This window comes from Megalobrama amblycephala, linkage group LG4 (genome assembly GCF_018812025.1).
Source record: "Megalobrama amblycephala isolate DHTTF-2021 linkage group LG4, ASM1881202v1, whole genome shotgun sequence".
NCBI classification, from domain to species: domain Eukaryota; kingdom Metazoa; phylum Chordata; class Actinopteri; order Cypriniformes; family Xenocyprididae; genus Megalobrama; species Megalobrama amblycephala.
The window spans coordinates 17,066,725-17,087,308 of NC_063047.1; the positions used below are offsets into that span (position 1 = coordinate 17,066,725).

Sequence of the window (20,584 nt, forward strand, 5' to 3'; positions counted from 1 at the left end):
TTGGAGGGGTAATTTGAAAAGTATATTTTAATCTGTTAAAAATATAATGTATGAAAATGAAATAATTTTCTTAATTTACATTTTAATAAATCGTGTAGTCAAATAAATAGTAAAATATAATTCCTACTTTGTATATAAACGAAAAGCACACACTAACGTTGTTCAGTCTCCCCCCGTTACTGAGATGGTACAGGACAAGCGTTCAAACATTCGCGGTATAAAAATTTTCCGCTGACAGACTTTGCCGTTCTTTCTTAGTTTCTGATTGTTGTTGTTTATGCAGATAATTATATGTAATTTAATTAATGTAAAGATGAGTAGGATGACGAGAACACTGAAAGCTGTTCAGCGGGAGCTGCAGGTGAGTGTTTCTCATCTAAATGTGTTTTTGACGCGTAATGTTAGTTCCTGAAATATATTTACATTATGTAATAACAAATATTTTTTGTTCTCTTTTTTTTGTTAAATAATATTCTATTAGTTTTATTAATATAGTTTTATGTAATTCCAGAAACATAAAATATTTTATTATTGTTATTGTGTATGATATATAATGTAGTAATATTACTAATATTAATATGGTATATGTAATAGATTGTATAATATTGTATTGTAGTGTTTTATGTTTTTACTTGTAATTCATGAAACATAATATTAATATCAGCAATATTGTGATACAAATATTGTATTCTTATTGTTGTTTGAGATATAATATAGTATTTAATATTTCTAATTTTAATATGACATGTCTAATATTATGTATTGTTTTATTTTGTTTTACTTTTAATTCCTGAAACATGTTTTAATACCACCAGTATTTGTATTATGTAAACAAAAAAACCAAATATATATATATATATATATATATATATATATATATATATATTATTGATGTTCTGATTTATAATGCAGCTTATAATACTAATAATAATAGGATATATGTAATATTAAACATTGTATAATATTGTATTGTCCTGAAATAAATAAAATCACTAATATTTATATTATCTAATGACAAATGAAACATTATAAAATATTTTATTATTGTTATTGTGTATGATATATAATAGTAATTATATTATGACATATGTAATAATATTATACATTGTATAAAATTTATTGTAGTGTTTTATGTTTTGTAATTCATGAAACATAATATTAATATCAGCAATATTTATATTATGTAATACAAATATTGTATTGTTACTGTTGTTTGAGATATAATGTAGTATTTAATATTGCTAATTTTTAATGAAGTCTAATATTATGTATTGTTTTATTTTGTTTTTTACTTTTAATTCCTGAAACATGTTTTAATACCACCAGTATTTGTATTATGTATGTATATGTGTGTATATATATATATATATATATATATATATATATATAATTGATGTTCTGATTTATAATGCAGCTTATAATACTAATAATAATAGGATATATGTAATATTAAACATTGTATAATATTGTATTGTCCTGAAATATATAATATCACCAATATTTATAATATCTAATGACAAATGTGTTATTGTTGTTTATAATATTAGTAATATTAAGTATAAAGTTATATTATCTATGTAATATACATGACTTGGGGTCTGAAGTAACAGTTCATAATTTATGTGTTGTATTATACTGTACAAGCAATTACTATGCAATAATACGCTCTTAAAGTTTGGACACAATTGACAGGATTTTATTTATCGTTGTTTATTTCTGTGTTTTTCAGAGTGCAAAACAGAACAATGATGGTACTGAGGAGTCTCCACAAGCCCTGGACATTTCATCCATAGAGAAAGCCAGTTTCTTTCAGGGAGATCAGTATTCTCCTCATGGTATGACACTGGAAATCACCATCAATGTGAGGACTGAAAACTGTTCTGTATAAATCCCAAAAGTGACTTTAGTGCGATTCCTGTTGTCTTCTGCAGGGAACCCGCTTCACAGCACGGCTTTAGAGGAAGATCTCAGCCCTGGACCAGAACAGAGCCACAGGTCTGCTCCAGAGAAGACGGAGCGGCCACGAGCTGGGAAGCCTGTGGAGACTCGTAAGACTAAGAAAAAGGCCCAAACTGTTTCTAAGGGCTTGAATAAGAACGACGCATCCAAGGAGAACCAGGAACCATCTGAGCCACCAAATCAAGGAGCAAAATCAGTAGTCAGGTAGAGTGTGATCCAGCGAGATCAGTTTGTTTCTGCTGTGGTTATGAACACCATAATAACGTAAAGTCTTTCTGTGTCATAGAAAAGCTAAAGGCAGACCTTTACCAACCATATCAGAGGGCGGAGAGGATACAGACAAGAAAAGAACATCAGTCCCTACGAGCGCTGTGTCTAAGGTGAGCGTCTAAAGTATGAAACTGAAGTTACATTAGTTGTTTCTTCCCGATTGTGTCGTATATCTGAGGGCGGGGCAACCTGTCACTCACATGAGATCCACCAATAGCAAACCACAACCATCCAATCAATTCCCCATGGACAAAATCAAGCCCCGCCCTACATTTGTTCTTGTTCCAGAAGCGTTTCACTCGATATACATCACAATATGGAAGAAAAGATGTCAGTTTAATGTTGACTTTAATGTATAGCAGATATGGAAAGGATTTATTTGGAAATGCATGTTTTTATTTTTCTAGAAAGCAGGAAAAGGTCAGAAGTCAGCAAAAGAAACATCTCCGACCCCAGGAGCGGCTCAGAGACTGCAGAGGTCACCGCCGTCCTCAGAGGACCTGACAGATGAGGATGAAAGTTTTGTACGTCTCATATATTTAGCCATCTCTACACATATGATATGTGATATAATTGGCCTTAAATTCAGTGTTTTGTCCTTTTCAGCACACAAGCATGGAGAAGTCGAAAGGGTCAAAGAGGAGATCTTCCAGTCAGCGGCAGAGCGGACACAAACAGAAAAGGAAGTCATTATCTTCATCAGGTACTAAACAAGTTAATTGTTGTTTTAAATAGGGCTGCACGATTAATCGCATGCTATTCTCACGCGCATTTCGTCAGTAAAGCCGGTTCCCTGATTACCGCTAAATCGCCATCACCTGTTTTTAAACGGAGCGCCTTTTAATAGACGGAGCCGTAGTTCACGGACAAGCCACGCAATATCGCGTTCATTATCGCAGGCGATTCATCTGCGATATGAACGCAATATTGCGTGGCTTTTCAGTGACCTACGGCTCCGTCTATTAAATGCCGCTTCATTTGAAAGCAGGTGATGGCGATTTAGCGGTAATCAGGGAACCGGCTTTACTGACGAAATGCGCGTGAGAATAGCATGCGATTAATCGTGCAGCCCTAGTTTTAAATGTTTAGTTGCTGAGAACAATGTTTCCAGACATAATTACTTTTATTAGGTTTTTATTAGATATTTCCATATTTATTGTTACATTAATATTTTCATATATTATTTTATTAGTATTTTCATATAGTATTATTAATTTCCTATGATGGTCACATGGTGTGTTCACATAGCCAGTGCCATTAAAGTCAGAGTTTCATTCCATTCCAATGAAATTACAATTTAAAAAAAATCAAAACATCAAATTTTTTGGTTGAAAGTGATCGAAGAGCACCAGAGGATTAATATTACATGTAATATTAAACAATGTATAATATTGTATTGTTTCCCTAAAACATATTAATACCACCGATACTTTTATTTATATATATATATATATATATATATATATACAGTACAGTTCAAAAGTTTGGAACCACTAAGATTTTTAATGTTTTTAATTTAATTAAAAATACAGTAAAAAAACAGTAATATTGTGAAATATTATTACAATTTAAAATAACTGTGTACTATTTAAATATAGTTGACAAAGTAATTTATTCCTGTGATGCAAAGCTGAATTTTCAGCATCGTTACTCCAGTCTTCAGTGTCACATGATCCTTCAGAAATCATTCTAATATGCTGATCTGCTGCTCAAGAAACATTCATGATTATTTTCAATGTTGAAAACAGTTGTGTACTTTTTTTTTCAGGATTCCTTGATGAATAGAAAGTTCAAAAGAACAGCATTTATCTGAAATACAAAGCTTCTGTAGCATTATACACTACCGTTCAAAAGTTTGGGGTCAGTAAGAATTTTTATTTTTATTTTTTTGAAAAGAAATTAAAGAAATGAATACTTTTATTCAGCAAGGATGCATTAAATCAATCAAAAGTGGCAGTAAAGACATTTATAATGTTACAAAAGATTAGATTTCAGATAAACACGGTTCTTTTGAACTTTCTATTCATCAAATAATCCTGAAAAAAAATATTGTACACAAATATTTTGTACAATTGTACACATTAAATGTTTCTTGAGCAGCAAATCATCATATTAGAATGATTTCTGAAGGATCATGTGACACTGAAGACTGGAGTAATGATGCTGAAAATTCAGCTTTGATCACAGGAATAAATTACTTTGTGAAATATATTCAAATAGAAAACAGTTATTTTAAATTGTAATAATATTTCACAATATTACTGTTTTTTACTGTATTTTTAATTAAATAAATGTAGCCTTGGTGAGCAGACGAAACTTCTTTTAAAAACATGAAAAATCTTAGTGGTTCCAAACTTTTGAACTGTACTATATATATATATATATATATATATATATATATATATATATATATATATATATATATATATATATATATATATATATATATATATATATATAAAATAATGTTGTATTATATGTGTTATATTGTATGTACAATTATGCAATAATATGCACTTAACATTTTTTATTTATTCGATTTATTTTAAATGTGTGGTGTTTTTAATTTACATGCATCAGATGCTTTAATTGTGTGCAATAGAGCCTGTTTGTACTTGTCTTGGTTTTGGAAGTATTTTTCCCAGACTTTTTCTCTATATGTTCTTCATAAAAATCTTTAAAAATATAGGTTGCCATTAGGGATGCACTGAAATTAAAATGATGGTCCAAAACTGAAAATTCAGAATCCACTTGGCCAAAACCCAGAAACTGCAAAAAAATACATCATAAATTAATTAATCAAACTTAATTAAAAAGCTGTTTTGGCCAAGAATCTTCAGTAGCAAAATGTGTACCTTGAATGCAGTGCAAATTGTTTTGGATAAAAGCGTCTGTTAAATGCATTAATTTAAATCATCCTTCTCCAGAGACAGCTGGCCCTTCTAAAAAACCCAGAGATCTGAGAAGTCCAACTGATCTTGACGTGGTGCTCGATACTTTCCAGGAGATTGTCACTCAGTATAAGTACGTATATGATGTCACTCCAGTGTTTTTCTTATTAATAGAAGTCAAACTCAGATGTTTGATTCTGGTTCTCCACAGGCAGACCATAACCTCTGACGCAGTCAAACGCTCCATCGACGCCGTCAGTCGCTCATTTGAGGAGCAGCTCTCTGAGATAGTGAGAATGATTTACGTGTCTTTTCATAGAAAATAAATGGAAGTGTTGCTGCTGTCATAATAATGATGAAAATGTGTCACTCGTTCATAGATCACAGCGACAAATGAACTCAAGAATGTGAAAAGAGAAAATAACAAGGTGATTCTTCATTATATGACTCATCTGGTAAAGTACTTAGGCATTATTTAAATAGCATCTTTATTTTGAAGGCATTAACTGTGTTGTTTTCTCTTTCAGATTAATAGAGCTATTAATCAGAAGAGGACCAGGCTTGTGGAAGCCAGTAATGAACTCATTAAGTAAGCAAAAACTGGATTTTATCTGCTTTTTTATAGTCTGATGTCACAAATCTCAAAAACTGCATGTTCACGTCATGGTTATGAAATCATAAGTTATATGTAGTAAGCAGGTTCATTATAGTTAACTAAAACTAAAAACATAAACATTTTTATTACTTGAAATATTATAACCTTTATCTGATATAAGATAGAAAAAAAAACCTAAATTTATTTTATTTCAGCTAGTTGACAACATTTCATTTTCATTTAGTTTAACTAAATGCACTAAAACTTAACTACAAATGAATATATATAATATATATATATATATAAGAGAGAGAGAGAGAGAGAGAACAACAAAAACTAATAAAAATAAAAACACAACAAAATTATTAAAATGAAAACAGAAAATTGCAAACTAATTCAAAATATTAATACAAACAATAATATACTCAATTATGGCAAAAATCATAATCACAATTTTTTTGGTCAGTAATGAAATCATGAATATTTAACACGATTAATTGTGGTCAATATGCTCAAAATCTTATTTGAAAATATGAGTAATTTTTTTATACCATAGCAAAAAACTGATACTACTAATTAAGACAAGTAAAGAATCAGTAATACAGTAAGAACAAAGAAACTAATTACAAACCAAAGGGCCAATAAATACAATAGAACAAAAATGGTGCTTTTTTTAGGAAGGTCTACAACAGAAATTGAATAAAGTAATCAAATGTAAAATAAAACTAAGTCTTCACTGCATGAAAGAAACATACTTTGATTCTTATTAAAGCTTCTAAAGTTATTCAGTCAAGAGCAGAGAGTGATTTTCTCTTTGTCTTTTGATCAACATTAATGACACAATCAGCAGCAGGTTTATTAGGCTGCTGTCACTTTAAGACTGAATGCACAAAAATGAAATACTGACGTGCATCTGATTATATCCCAACTGTTTGTTCACTTAAGAACTATGACAGGTATTTTGACATATTTTTTATTTTTATGCCTGAACCCGAAGCCTAAAGTATACTTTGCTTGTCCATGTCTCACTAGAGCGTGCTCAGAAAGCCATCTGCAGAATATACATATCCATATACATATCTGACGAAATACATATCCGACTTCTCTTTTATGGCTTAATAATGCGCTTTTAATAATTATTTTTAATATTAAGCACGTTCTGCAGTTTAGCAACATTGGACTGCAATCACGTTATCTGCTTTGGAGGATTAGTCGTTAAGATTTTGGAAGAAACAAAAGGTGTGAAAAACGAAATGCCGCATTTTACCTCGATAATCTTGTTTTCACGATCATTGGAAGCCAAAATCTAAGGTAAAATTCGATTAGTCACACAGCTCTAATATGTGGTCATTTAAATGGGTTTCCGGTCTCAGGGGAAAGACGAAGCTGAGGAATCTCCAGAAAGATCATGATGAGATGGAGCTGAGACTCAAAGCTCTGAGAGAAGGATCCTCTTTGATCGCCAGCCTGCAGGAGCTCAACAGGAAGTACCTGAAGCACCGCACGGCTCATCCGGAGGAAGTAGAAACGGTGAGGAAGTCTGCAGATGTTCGGTTTGGTGTTGATCCCTCATTCCTATTGAATTCTGTCCATGAACTCAGCTAAGCAAGCCATCTTGCCATTTTGTATGTGATTTGTGGGGTTTGTTGTGCTTCTCTCTTTTTCTCACTTAATTTTCCTCTTTTGTCTGACAGTATGGTCCGTCTTGTATGCCTGCCATGTTGATGGAAGCCAGGGGCATCATGGGAACAGAACATCAGCTAAAGACTGTTAATGACCATCTACAGCAGGTTTTAGATGAAACAGAAAATCCATAATCAACACACACTGTACAGCTCAACAAATAAACGATTTAACGGAATGGTACAATTTGTCACACTATTTATTAGTTTATTGTAACTGAAGTATTGTGTATGTGTATGTGTGTTTGTGTGTGTGTATATATATATATATATATATATATATATAGCAATAACTGGCCACCCCACACCAGCTGACAATATTGTTCTGTTTATTCTGTGCGCAGCAGTTTTGTCGTCTGCCGCTTTAACCCTCTGGTGCTGTTTGGTCATTTTTTGACCGAAATATTATATTAAATATATTTTGTTTTTTTAGAATCGTTTACTTCATCGGAATGGTACGAAACTTGGTACAGGTTTTGACCCTCGCTATGTGAACACAGAAAAAAAATCATGGACATGAAAGGTTAAATGGTCCTTGAAAAAACAGTCACATTTCGGGTATCATTCACTGTCAAAAATGATTGCATTGGAAATGAATGGAAGACGTATTTCATCTAGTGGAAGCATTTGGTACTGCGGCCAAACAAAATCTTACTGAAAGCTCATTTTTTGAGATATCATCCTCAAATTTGGAACACAACTTGTTTAGATTTAAAGCTTTTATTTTTTTAACAATTTTAGAGTAAAACATGTTTGGGAAAATACATACTTCATATAAAATTTAAAGATAGTATTTTTGTGCATTTTTCATAATAATAAACTTATTTCTCATAATAATAATAACTCACTTTTTTCTCACTTTTTAAACCTTTTTCACGTCAGCAAAATTGACCATGTGTTTCTTTAAAAAGAGAGCAAATTTAAGTCTGTGCTTCAAAGCATTCAACATTTACCACAGTTTAAGTTGGAAGTTTTTCATGACTATGCTCAAAAAGTGCATAAAATTCCCTAAAATATTAAATAAAAATGTTGTCAAACTAAATTATAGTACAGACTACATTCATTTAATTGAAGAAACAATTCTATCATTTTCGACCGCCACGTGAGCAGCACCAGAGGGTAAATGCTTGAGCTCTTTAAAGCAGGATTGATTCTGATTGGCTGGCAATGTTTTTATCGTTCATCTGCTTGAAAAAAATAGTTGTGTTGCGGACTTTTATATTTAGAACCATTTATGTTTTTTTCATTATAGTTATCGTCCTTGGTGTGAATGGGCCTTTATTCCTGATGCATTTGCATTAAGGGTAAAGTTTGTGATGGTGCTTGGTCATTTGGACCCTTTGTCCCAGTATGCCCCACCTGAACTTGTCTGATAAAGGGGGTCATATATAGATAATGTGCATTATAGGCTAGAAATGATGTAACTGGGGTTTCTGGTGCTGTTTTTGGGCTCCTTGTGTTATAAAGTGCACTTTTTGAGTGAATGAATGTGCAAAAACGTGGATAGATATGATCTTAAAAATGAAAATAAAGAGAGAGTGAAGAACATTATTAGTGTAAAAATTCTAATCTTTAAAGAACCTTGTGTGGAATGGAAAGATTTCATGGATGTTTTTCTAAGGTTCTTCATGGAATTATTTATGGAACTAATAAAGAACCTTTCTTTTTAAGAGTGTACTAAAATAAATAATTGTAGTGTACTAACCATGTGTAGTGACTAGACTATACTATCAAAATTACTAAACCTTTAAAATTAAAATGGCCCGTCTTTCTTTTCATGCTATTCCAAGAGCTGTAATGAGCCCATTTTGCCCAGAGTTATTTAGAACATTTGGACACAAACTAAAAAAATATAAATGCTGGAGAAGAAGTGTAAGTGTAGCTGACTGCACAGGCTATGTGAAATGTGCACACTTGATGCTACTGATGGATGTCGGTGTGCATGTTTTCTGTCAATCCAAGTTCCCTGAAAATGCAGAAAAACTGCCACGTCACTGCCGACACCTGATCTGAGTGTTGTGAATGGGCTATTAGACTAAACCACTTCCTGCTAGTGCAGGTTTCATCTTGCTCTAATCTAATCTTCTTCTCTACACTTTGCCTGTCCAGATAAATGCGGGGGGGGGGGGGGGGGGATGCTTTTTACCTACTTAATACTTGTTTATGGCCTTGTACAATGGGATAGTCTAACTTTCAAAATGGTACCAAATCCCGAACTGACATGTAGATTATTTTTTTTCAGCTGAATTTATCAGGCAGTAATCACTATAGAAAAGAGATGCTATGGACATTTTGTTCTGTGCAGGAAAAAAAACCATTTCCTGCAACATTTTAAACAAACACTTTTACCCACAATAATTGTGCAACTTACTTTTTTCAAAGTTGCTGTTTGAAAGACAGTGAAGCTTCTTCCTCATCAAACTGCAAGTTTGATACTTTTACAAATGGCTTTATTTTTTTAAAAAATACAGTGCAAAAAACACTCAGATTAGGTGGTTTAATGCTGCCTTCAAGCGCACATGGGAAACTCGTACCACAGAGTCGGTTGTTTGTTATTACAATGTCACACATTCAAGTCAGAAACAACACAGAAGTAGCCTAAACAAAGCAAAAGAATTACAGGCAACACTTCAGTTCATTGTTACACCTTTATAAAGTATAATGCATTAAAACGCCACAACCTATTTCCAATGCAACAAGGAATCTGCAAATATTATGTTTTAACTTCAGTTACAATTAATTATGAAAAGATATGTGTTATTATGTACATTATGAATACCTTTAGAAATGCATTATATGGCATAATTTATCTGAATTCAAAATGGAGAAAAATATTCATTTCCATCACTTATTTATACATGAGTATAAATGACATGACAAAAGCTTCTTTATAGTGGAAAAAGCTTCTTTAGATTATTAAAGTGTTTCTTCACACTAAGAAAAAAAAATATTTTTTAGTTATTTTAGAACTGAAAAAATGTTAATTTAAGAACTGTTCACTATAAGTTTCTTTGAGGAACAAAAAAATGGTTATTCTATGAGACTGCTGCAAAAAAACAAAAAAACTTGGGACTTTACTTATTTGAGTGCAAAAATACTTCCCCAGTTAATTGATAACATTAATAACTACAAAAATGTTTTGCATTACAAGTTTTCTGAAATATTTAATTATGCAATTAAATAGGCATAATTTGCATACATTTACAGAGCAGAAATCTGAAAAATTGATAACAATTGAACAGTTTGATTTTGTTGACATATTAGAGTTAAAGGTTTTTACAGAGGGAATTTTGGATTTCTCTTTTTATCTCTCCATGAATCAGAAAATACTGTCAACAGCTAGAAAAAAAAACAAAAAAACATTTCACCTTTTTTCTTTTTTTTTTATTTAGGAATGAAATGTTATATAAAATCAGACAAATGTTATATTAACAAACCCTTCTACAAAAAACATCAGAATATAGATGGGAATAAAACTACAATTTGGTGCATGTAAGTGCTGCTGAAGTGGAGAAAAAAACTTTCAGACTTTAAAGTTATGTATTATAATTTAAACCTACAGATGCAAATAGAGAAAAAAATTATTTCTTTCACTAATCTGGCTAGTGTGAATTCAAAATGGTGAAAAATATTCATTTCTATCACTTATTTATACATGGTATCACAGCTATTCTCACAATGCTTTTCTCTCACTGATCTCTATAGATTTAAGATATTATTGATACTAAGTGTTTCTGCCATGTTTCAAATCAACACACCCCTAGTAGTCTAGTATTCCGAGTTTCCCTCTTGTAAATGTGCATTTACGCCATGTCAAAATTACTGTAAGTACGAGATTCCAAGCGTTCATGTCCTAGTGGAACTCATAATTACAACTTGTAAACTCAGAAATTTCTGAGAGCTTCGACTTATACCACATGACTGCAGATTCATTTTGGCATCCATATTGTTGCCATAGATAGGCATAATTCCGAGGAAGTGAACAGCTCTGAATAGAACATCAGGTTGCTATCTCGTTATTACAGAAAGTAGGACACGCATAAATATAACTTGGCTCCATTATTCGTGTTCTTGGAGTGTATTGTGATATCTGTGTATTCAAATCATGCCACATAACTTCTCGCTAACGTCCCACAGTTTTTTGGCGATTCCATCATCTCTGGCCTCAGGCTTTACTTGCACCAGCTGAGAGTCAGAAAAGTATCGTCCGCTCAGGTGCTCGATGTCCTCCTGCAGGGCGCAGTACAGCGTCGTCTGAGCGCCGGACACCGGGTCTGTCGCCCAGATCTTGCTGATGAAGGCTTTGAAAATACGTGTGTGCCATTCGTTGATGTCACGGCCGAGCTCTGACCTTACTGACCCTGAACCAGATCAAACATGAAAAACAAACCGTTAGAAGAAGGGAAATGGGTACTGATCTTTTAAGGCAAGACATCCAAGGTGAATACACTCTTAAAAATAAAAAAAAATGGGATTGATGATTCCATAAATAAACTTTAACATCCATGGAATTTTTCTGTTGCACAAAAGCTTCTTTATTGTGGAAAAAGGTTCTTTAGAATGTTAAAGTGTTCTTCACTTTAGAAAAAAAAAAAAAATCTTAGATCTTATAATATAGTTTTTTTAAAGAACTGTTCACTGAAATGTTCGAGAAACCAATCATGGTTCTTCTATACGGAAGAGGATTAGGGCCAAGCAATAAAAAAATAAAACCATCTCGAGATTAAAGTTGTTACATTTCGAGAAAAAAACTCGAGAAAAAAGTCGAGATAAAATGTTGAGAATAAACTCGTTAAATTACGAGAAAAAAACTCGTTAAATTTCGAGAAAAAATTCTATAAAATGTTGAGAATAAATTCGTTAAATTACGAGAACAAATTCGTTAAATTATGAGAAAAATGTTGTTAAATTTCGAGAAAAAAGTCGAGATAAAATGTTGAGAATAAAGTAATTTAACGACATTTTTCTCATAATTTAACGAATTTGTTCTCGTAATTTAATGACTTTTTTTCTTGTAATTTAATGACTTTATTCTCAACATTTTATCTCGACTTTTTTCTCGTAATTTAACGACTTTTTTCTCGTAATTTAATGACTTTATTCTCAACATTTTATCTCGACTTTTTTCTCGTAATTTAACGACTTTTTTCTCGTAATTTAATGACTTTATTCTCAACATTTTATCTCGACTTTTTTCTCGTAATTTAACGACTTTATTCTCAACATTTTATCTCGACTTTTTTCTCGAAATTTAACGAGTATTTTTCTCGTAATTTAACGAGTTTATTCTCAACATTTTATCTCGACTTTTTTCTTAATTTAACGAGTTTTTTCTCGTAATTTAACAAGTTTATTCTCAGCATTTTATTTTGACTTTTTTCTCGAAATTTAACAACTTTAATCTCGAGATGGTTTTATTTTTTTATTATTGCTTGGCCCTAATCCTCTTCTGTACTTCTATGACATTGCTTGGGGGAAAAAAAAAAAAAAGTTTTTGGAACTTTATTTTTAAGAGTGCAAAAAAAAAAATGTAACTACTAGATATCACCATACTTCCCCAGTTAATTGATTACATTAATAACTGCAAAAAGTTTTTGTATTAAGTTTTCTGAAATATTTAAATATGCAGTTAAATAGGCACAATTTGCACACATTTACAGAGCAGAAATCTTAAAAATTGATAACAATTGAACAGTTTGATTTTGTTGACATATTAGAGTAAAAGGTTTTTATAGAGGGAATTTTGGATTTTTCTTTTTGTCTCTCCATGAATCAAAAAAAACTGTCAACAGCCAGAAAAAAACAACATTTCACCATGTTTTTAGGAATGAATATAAAAATCAGACAAAAGATATATTAACAAACCCTTCTGTAAAAACCTTCAGAATATAGATGGGAATAAAACTGTAAAATTTGGTGCATGTCAGTGCTGCTGAAGTGGAGAAAAAACTCACATACTTTAAAGATATGTATTATAATACATATATGTACAGACGCTTATAGAGAAAAAAAGATTTCTTTCCACTAGTCTGAAACAACACATTGTTAAAAGCCAAATATCTGAAAATCGACCATTGCGTGGATTTGAAGAACAATGTTTTTGTCTTGCCATTGTATAATGTTTGTTAGTAAATGAATGAGAGTTATTCAAAAGTGTTGACAGATTGTGCAATATGTGAGTACTTTCTTATTGATCACTAACCTGGATGAAGGCTGTAGCATGTGACTTTGGTTCCCTCCAGTCTTTTGGCCAGTTCATGTGTGAAAAGCACATTACAGAGCTTGCTGTGGGTGTAGGCCCTGAATAAATCTCCGTCAGACGATCCCAGAGCAAGCCTCTTGTGTGTGTTGATGCACTCGAAATCAATAGTGCCCAGATCATGACCACAAGACGACACGTTGATCACCCTGCTTGGCGCACACTCCTTGAGACGCTCCAGCAGAAGATTGGTCAGCAGGAATGGACCGATATGATTGACACCGAGGATCATCCCGAGGCCATCTTCAGTGCGTCCTGGAGTGGCCAATGCTGGACAACACAGACACAAAAACAGGTATTATTCATGATGTCAGTGGTCCAAAGTTTGGAATAAAAAAAAACTGTTCTGCAAAAAATTGTGAAATATTTTTACAATATAAAATAACTGTTTTCTATGTGAATATATAGTAAACTGTAATTTATTCCTGTGATCAAAGCTGAATTTTCAGCATCATTACTCCAGTCTTCAGTGTCACATGATCCTTCAGAAATCATTCTGATATGATGATTTGATGCTCAAGAAATAATTTTGATTATCATCAATGTTGAAAAGACAATTAATGAAAAGGATGCATTAACCCAATCAAAATAGACAGTAACCTTTATTAAAAATTTAGCATTAAACTGTCACCATCCTGCTAGCAGAACGATTGGTGCTTTTTTATTTATTGCCTTTTTGTGCCTTTTTATTCTTTTCATTGGGTTCCTCCCCCTAGTGGGCGTTGTCATGTTTCATATTGCAAAATTTATTTTAACTACTTTATAGTCAAAACTTTTCTAATCTTAACAAAACACATTGTTGGAAAAGTCTGAATCTCAAGCTGCCATATTTGGTGTCTGTTTTGTGATAGAAGTGATATTTAGACAGAAATGTATTAATTTGTTACAGGAGAATGCATCATTTTTGGTACAACGCCTAAACAAAATCTCATGAGAACTTCAATTTTGGAACACAACTTGGTTTGACATATGGCTTTGATTTTATAGCAATTTTAGAGTAAAAATATTTTATAATAAAATAAAAATAGTATTGAAATACAGTACATTTAAACTTTTTCATACTTTTTAAATTTTTTGAAGAGCTTTGTGCATATGTCAAAGTTTTATGCTTAGGTTTAAGACTTGATCACGTTTGTTTTTTCTAGACATTTTGTGGCCAGATATACCTGCGTTATTGATGAGCAGGTCCAGTCTGGACTCGGCCTTCAGGAAGTTCTCAGCAAAAGAGCGGATGTTTTTCTGACTTGCGAGGTCCAGTTGCATGAAGATCACACTCTCATTTCCAGTTTCCTATAAGGAAAATATTATAATGTTAAATCATTTACTAAGACAAATTTTTTTTTTCCATATTTGTCCATTTTTTTTTTTTTTTTTTTAATCAACAGAAGAACGCAACTCATACAGGTTTGGAAAAAATTGAGGGTGAGTAAGTGATTTTCATTTTTGTGTCAACACTATCTTTTTAAGGATACTCAGGTCAGGCCTGATAGCCTTGTGGGCAGCGCGCTGACATATAGCGCTGAGTTCAAGGTAACCCCCCCAATATTCAAATCCATCAGTTACAACTAGGGTTGCCACCTTCAATACAGAAAAATAAGGGACGCCAGCCGCAGTGGGGGCCACACCCCTCGGGGCCACGATGACCACAGTCCCGATGGCGTGCCAGTGGTGGTATATCATAACTTAAAACATATTTTCATAAAAATATTAAGATTGATACCAATGGACATTATAATAATATATCTGCTGTTGAAATCAGTGTGAACAGATGCACTCAGTCTCTCACTATCACAACTTAAGTGGTCATATTGAATACACAGCTATGACAATAATAAACATAGGCCAACAAAGTGTGACTGAGACCACAAAAAATAAGCTTTTGGAGGAACTTGAACCATATTTTATTAACTTATTAAATTAACAGATCCATAACTTAGTAATTATAAATTAAACAAATTGTAAATTGTCATTTGTTGTGAACAAAGATTTTGGCTAAAATATGCAGTAACGCCATCCAAACAGTGAAACCACACCTAAATAACTGGAAATGATATATCTACAAACATTTCTTATTTAAGTAAAACACTTAACAACATTTTTATTATTAGTAAGTAAATATATTTATGTATTTATTTATTCCATTTTTATATTGTCTATTGTTAATTCTATAGTATTGAATGATGCAATTATTTAAATTGGTTAAGCATAACAAATAGTTGTTTATTTTATTCACATAGGTACTATATTTTGATTAAATATGTATTAAATATATATCTCTTATCTCTTATTAAAGTAATACTTATGTGTCTGACTGTACAACTTAACCTTAATAAACAAATCCTACCATAACATGATTAATGTACATTATTAACATTATTTCTTAATAGGCAGCATATGAAATGTAACGTTATCAATCAAAAACTTGAGGTAATAAAAAAAATAAAACATTACACTATCTGCCTCAGGAGAGAACCGTATTTCACGGGACGGGTGGCAACCCTAGTTACAACCCCCCCAATATTTCAACATGAAAATCACAGTAGATCTATACTAACATATGTATAATTCATTTATTTTGTAACAATAATTTTGTTTCTAATCGAATATGAGTTTGTCATAATAAATTAGTCAAAAAAGTACCCCCTTTCCATTGAACCGATTGGTAACGCCCAACCAATGAGCGTCGCACTTTCACCAAAACAACGCGAGTGGAGCTCTAATGTTTGAATGGAGAGCACGGGTAGCACCAAAAAATGAAGAGAACCGTTGCCCAGCCAAATATATTAAACTTCTGTTCAAAGAGGGATGTTAAAAAGAATAAAGCATGTACTGAGAAGGAGGTATGAAAACATTGTAATAGCTAAGTACACTCCACATATATTTTAGCTAGCTAATCCATTGCAATTTAGCCATAACTATCAGTGTAACTGTAACCAGTTACCAAAACAGCCGTACTTCATTTTTCAATATTGTCTGATCAATGACAAAAGTATTCACAATGGTGTTTGTTTTCTTCCTTAATTAATCTGACTTTTGAAGGAATTGGCTTGAATGAACGATTTAAGTAGCTCACTCATTAAAACGTCGAATCGCTGCATCCTACTGGCAGTTTCAATATTTAACATAATTTCTTTGTTTTTAGAATTACTCCGTTATGTTAGAATTTGATGAATGGTTATAGATAAATTCCACAAAGTTATGATAGATAGATAGATAGATAGATAGATAGATAGATAGATAGATAGAGAAGAAATAAATTATCCAATAACGCTACACATAAAACAGATTTTTTTTTTTTATAAAAAAAAAAATAACAGGCAGCATACCAACGCTCAACCCCCCCCCAATGTTGAAACCAAATCTTCGCCCTTGTGTATATATGCGTGTTTTAAATGTTTAAAAAAATAATTAATATATCATAGAATTGTTTGTGGTAGGGTAAATTAAACGCGATATGCGGTGACGTCATAATCGTGTTGCATTGTGGGTTATGGAGCTGCCTGAAGTGTACATGAAGTAGACTCACTACCTCGGTTAAAATCGAGGGAGCGAGGGTCTGTCCATGTAAACACTTGGGTAAAGTTGGTTTTATATTCGCACATTCGGACTTCTGATAAATTCAGACCTTCCAATAAATGTGCAATAAATTAATGTTTGCGAATTTTAAGCAGCGACATGATATTGACAACCAACGATTGTCAGCTTACAACATTTTTCACAGTCGATCAAAACAGGCAAGTATTGTTTTAATGGCATATTTACATGTGAATGTCCAATGTAGTGTGATTAACAAGGCTATTGAATACGGATGGCCGAATGTGCGAATATAAAACCAACTTTACCGAAGTCATGTAAACTTCCCTCGTCCACTTCACGAAGTGGAACGCACTTCAAAATGGAGGCAGGGATTCCCTCGAGGGGAAGTGTGTAGGGAAGTTCGCGAGTGCGTGTCTAAAACTGGAGTGGAACGCAGCCTAGAGATACTCCCTGTGACAACTAGCCCCGGTGTTCATCACACTCACCATCCTGAGTTCTCGCGCTGCTTCTTCTCCTCTCTGTTTGCTTCGGCAGGCCAGAATCACTCGGGCTCCTCTCATGGCCATCGCCGCCGCAGTCGCCTTCCCAATGCCAGTGTTGCCGCCTGTCAGACACACACAACACATGCAGGTATTACCTGATGGTCGGCACACAGAATTTGAAAACTCCACAGCTGGTGTCTATTTTAAAATCATCTAAGGGATAAACATCTAGGAAGTTGAGCTTTGAAAACAACCTCGGAGAAATCTTGCATACCTACCCGTTACAATGACTGTTTTCCCATGTAGTTTGGCAGTGCCGGTGAAGGTCTTCCTCTGAACAAAAATCCTATGAGCAATAAAATATGCAACCAACAAAACCACAATAAAGAGAAAGAAAAGCATTTTTGCAGTCAGAAGTGTTCGCCTCAAGCAGACACAGAAGCTGAAAGAACCGTGCAGATTTCAAGTCACACCCGTTTTAAACTGCTGAAAAGTCTGGAAAGTGGGCGTTATATAATGACATCCGGATGATAAACATCGTTTACTCAAGCCCCTTACAAAACAATGAAGTTGCAAAGTCACTCACCTTTCCTCCAGTTCGTATCTCGCATAACTTGCTGGACTGGATACCGTTAAAGATTACAACTTTATATATGTTTGTCTGTAATGTAATTAAGTTTACTCTTTGTTTCATTAGTGCTGTTGGAATGCAAAACTGTATCATCATATGTGACAGCTACCTTTATTTATATCCTTTAAAGTGTTTGATATGTATAATTTCTTATCAGTGACCTCGATCAGCAGGTTATGCATGTGTAAATGTGTTTAAGTTTAGATTAGTTTGAAATGAAGCTCTTCATCTCCTTTTTTCCATTCTAATAATGACTTTGCACGTTTCTGTGTCAGAGGTTTTCCTTTAGCAAACAGTCCCGACAGTAAGCTGTTCATAGTGATTAATCATTATCTCCATTAATCATAGAGTCACTGATAAGTTTACTTTGTTGTTTGCCCATTATATGATGCGGTGTTAGAGAGGGAGAGGCGTAACATTTTGAGCACCTTCCTTATATTGTGTTGGTCGCCCTTTTGCTGACAAAACAGCCCTGACCCGTCGAGGCATGGACTAATCTAGACCCCTGAAGGTGAGCTGTGGTATCTGACACCAAGATGTTAGCAGCAGATCCTTTAAGTCCTGTAAGTTGTGAGGTGGAGCCTCCATGGATCGGACTTGTTCAGCACATCCCACAGATGCTCCATTGGATTGAGATCTGGGGAATTTGGAGGCCAAGTCAACACCTCAAACTCATTGTTGTGCTCCTCAAACCATTTCTGCTTTGTGTCAGGAGCATTATCCTGCTGAAAGAGGCCACAGCCACCAGAGAATACCGTTTCTATGAAAGGCTGTACATGGTCTGCAACAATGCTTAGGTAGCTGGTACGTGTCAAGTAACATCCACATGGAGGGCAGGACCCAAGGTTTCCCAGCAGAACGTTGCACTGCCTCCGCCGGCTTGCCTTCTTCCCATAGTGCATCCTGGTGTCATGTGTTCCTCAGGTAAGTGATGCACACGCACCCGGCCATCCACGTGATTCATCAGACCAGGCCACCTTCTTCCATTGCGCCATGGTCCAGTTCTGATGCTCACATGCCCACTGTTGTCTCTTTCGGCGGTGGACAGGGGTCAGCATGGTCACCCTGACTGGTCTGCAGCTCCATACGCAACAAACTGATGCTCTGTGTATTCTGACACCTTTCTATCAGAACCAGCATTAACTTCTGGAGCAGTTTGAGCTACAGGAGCTCGTCTGTTGGATCGGACCAAACGGTCCAACCTTCATTGAGTCTCGGCCGCCCATGACCCTGTCTCCGGTTCACCACTGTTCCTTCCTTGGAGCACTTTTGATAGATACTGACCACTGCAGACCGGGAACACCCCACAAGAGCTGCAATTTTGGAGATGCTCTGATCCAGTCGTCTAGCCATCACAATTTGGCCCTTGTCAAACTCGCTCAAATCCTTACGCTTGCCCATTTTTCCTGCTTCTAACACATCAACTTTGAGGACAAAATGTTCACTTGCTGCCTAATATATCCACCCACTAACAGGTGCCGTGATGAAGAGATGATCGGTGTTATTCACTTCACCTGTCAGTGTCATAATGCCTGATCCGTGTATACATATATACAGTACAGTTCAAAAGTTTGGAACCACTAAGATTTTTAATGTTTTTAAAAGAAGTTTCGTCTGCTCACCAAGGCTACATTTATTTAATTAAAAATACAGTAAAAAAACAGTAATATTGTGAAATATTATTACAATTTAAAATAACTGTGTACTATTTAAATATATTTGACAAAGTAATTTATTCCTGTGATGCAAAGCTGAATTTTCAGCATCGTTACTCCAGTCTTCAGTGTCACATGATCCTTCAGAAATCATTCTAATATGATGATTTGATGCTCAAGAAACATTTATGATTATTTTCAATGTTGAAAACAGTTGTGTACTTTTTTTTTCAGGATTCCTTGATGAATAGAAAGTTCAAAAGAACAGCATTTATCTGAAATACAAAGCTTCTGTAGCATTATACACTACCGTTCAAAAGTTTGGGGTCAGTAAGAATTTTTATTTTTATTTTTTTGAAAAGAAATTAAAGAAATGAATACTTTTATTCAGCAAGGATGCATTAAATCAATCAAAAGTGGCAGTAAAGACATTTATAATGTTACAAAAGATTAGATTTTAGATAAACACTGTTCTTTTGAACTTTCTATTCATCAAATAATCCTGAAAAAAAATATTGTACACAAATATTTTGTACAATTGTACACATTAAATGTTTCTTGAGCAGCAAATCAGCATATTAGAATGATTTCTGAAGGATCATGTGACACTGAAGACTGGAGTA

At 33.6% G+C, this 20,584-nt stretch overlaps 2 protein-coding genes across 2 annotated transcripts; one reads left to right on the plus strand and one right to left on the minus strand.

Moving 5' to 3' along the window:
- The first annotated feature begins 194 nt into the window (after positions 1-194).
- cenpu (centromere protein U) lies at positions 195-7,576 on the plus strand. Its single transcript, XM_048187984.1, has 12 exons — positions 195-361; positions 1,730-1,835; positions 1,932-2,163; positions 2,246-2,339; positions 2,637-2,753; positions 2,836-2,932; positions 5,157-5,253; positions 5,332-5,410; positions 5,501-5,548; positions 5,648-5,709; positions 7,089-7,245; positions 7,410-7,576. Exons 1-12 carry the CDS (start codon positions 278-280, stop codon positions 7,530-7,532), a joined length of 1,296 nt encoding a protein of 431 aa, XP_048043941.1. The 5' UTR covers positions 195-277; the 3' UTR covers positions 7,533-7,576.
- A 3,183-nt stretch (positions 7,577-10,759) lies between these two features.
- dhrs13l1 (dehydrogenase/reductase (SDR family) member 13 like 1) lies at positions 10,760-18,175 on the minus strand. The gene is made up of 5 exons (XM_048187986.1): positions 17,954-18,175; positions 17,679-17,797; positions 14,823-14,946; positions 13,600-13,926; positions 10,760-11,758 (listed from the first exon to the last, which is right to left on the minus strand). Exons 1-5 carry the CDS (start codon positions 18,075-18,077, stop codon positions 11,496-11,498), a joined length of 957 nt encoding a protein of 318 aa, XP_048043943.1. The 5' UTR covers positions 18,078-18,175; the 3' UTR covers positions 10,760-11,495.
- Between the last annotated feature and the right edge of the window lie 2,409 nt (positions 18,176-20,584).